At 42.4% G+C, this 1489-nt stretch overlaps 1 protein-coding gene across 1 annotated transcript; it reads right to left on the bottom strand.

Annotated features, from left to right (window-relative positions):
• Positions 1–444: 444 nt before the first annotated feature.
• On the bottom strand, positions 445–1489 carry LOC130933933 (serine/threonine-protein phosphatase 7 long form homolog). The gene is made up of 3 exons (XM_057863531.1): positions 866–1489; positions 649–726; positions 445–570 (listed from the first exon to the last, which is right to left on the bottom strand). The coding sequence occupies exons 1-3, from the start codon at positions 1487–1489 to the stop codon at positions 445–447; spliced, it is 828 nt and encodes a 275-aa protein (XP_057719514.1).

Genomic DNA, 1489 nt, shown 5'->3' with positions numbered 1-1489 from the left:
ATCCACCCACCAAGAGACTTCAAGCATTGTTACTAATTGATTTTATTATTAGAGCAGTTAATCCCTTTTTAAATCTGTATTAATTTCATTACATTCCTCCAAAAGAATCCAATCTGATGACTATGGTATATAATAAGGAAACAGCTGAAATACTGCATACTGAGGTGGACCCTGAGGTGGTGGTGGCTGATATGGATGATAAGGAATATACTCTAACAATCTTAGTAGATGTCCGTACGAACCCACGTACCAATTCCGGTATTCCGCCGACGGTGCAGATCTCGCAACCGAGTGTTATGACGGTTGTCCCATTCCTCTATTCATCCCCATGTAAAATTGTCCAATCATAAAGTTGCACTCCGTGAAGAGTGATGCAATGCTCTCTCGATGGAATGTCTCTTGTTACCGGCGGGGGAAGGGGTTGTGCATACCCAAACTGACGCATCACTTAGTTCGCAGGATGCCATTCGACACACTCAAATGACAATAACGGAGCAACGATGTCACATACCTCAAGGTGTCCATGTAATCGTCGGGTATGATCAACCCTTCATACGGCCGCCACACAAACTGCCACATATTATTAGAAAATTAGAACCCTAATATTAATGTTTGGATACGGAAATCATACGAATCCTAAATATTTACCTCGTCTATGTAGTTTATTTCCTGCCTAAATATCACTATGGTCTTCGATAACCATGCCGAGCTTGGGATTGACTCCACCTAAAACATGGTTCATTGAAAAAATTAAAAAAGGTTACCTCAATCAAATATGCATTGTCAATATAATGCAAAACTAAAACAGAAACTGTTACCTCATGGCAACTGGTATATCAGCCGGTGGAAGGAATTGTCTGGGTACAGGCACAATACATGGCAGTCGCTCCCATGCCCAAACAAACAACAGATTAAGAGCGCCATCCATCTCCTTAGTATCATACCGTGATGCACGACATAGTGTCTTGTAAAGATGCTCGAGACATGCTGGTCCCCAACTATAAGTATGGATCCGCTCGAAATCGCGAAGCAACGATAGATACTTCGCGTGAGCATATGCGGTCGAGTTATTCGTGAATAGGGTCGAACCCAACAAACAGAAAATCTGGCATCTGACATATCTCTTAAAGACTCCTCGGTATCCAATGGCTCTGCGTCTTTGATACCTCGAACCCAACCCAGCTTCATATAAAGATTTCGAAGAACTATTGACAATCGGTTTCCCACCAAATATCGCAATGCTCTGACTCTGTAGGAAGTCGCTACTACTATCTGTCCAGTCGCTCACAGGCTCTCCATCAATAGGTAGGCCAAATATATGAGCGACATCTTCTAGTGTTACAGTAACCTCACCCACCGGTAATACAAAGGTATGGGTTTCTGGCCTCCTCCTTTGCACCAAAGCAGCTAATAAGGGATAAAATTCTTTTATGAACCCAATACAAGAGATGTGGTAGAATCCCGTTGAACGTAAATAGTTTTCGACCAT

The sequence above is a fragment of the Arachis stenosperma genome, chromosome 6, assembly GCF_014773155.1.
Source record: "Arachis stenosperma cultivar V10309 chromosome 6, arast.V10309.gnm1.PFL2, whole genome shotgun sequence".
Classification (NCBI taxonomy): Eukaryota; Viridiplantae; Streptophyta; class Magnoliopsida; order Fabales; family Fabaceae; genus Arachis; species Arachis stenosperma.
The sequence above is the reverse complement of the archived record's forward strand: the minus strand, read 5'-3'. Positions and strand labels throughout refer to the sequence as shown.

Coding starts and splice junctions, on each gene's coding strand:
- LOC130933933 (XM_057863531.1), bottom strand. CDS start 1,489: ATGGTCGAAAACTATTTACGTTCAACGGGATTCTACCACATCTCTTGT. Junction 727..865: donor GACTGCCATGTATTGTGCCT/GTACCCAGACAA, acceptor ACCATGTTTTAG/GTGGAGTCAATCCCAAGCTC. Junction 571..648: donor AAATAAACTACATAGACGAG/GTAAATATTTAG, acceptor AATATGTGGCAG/TTTGTGTGGCGGCCGTATGA.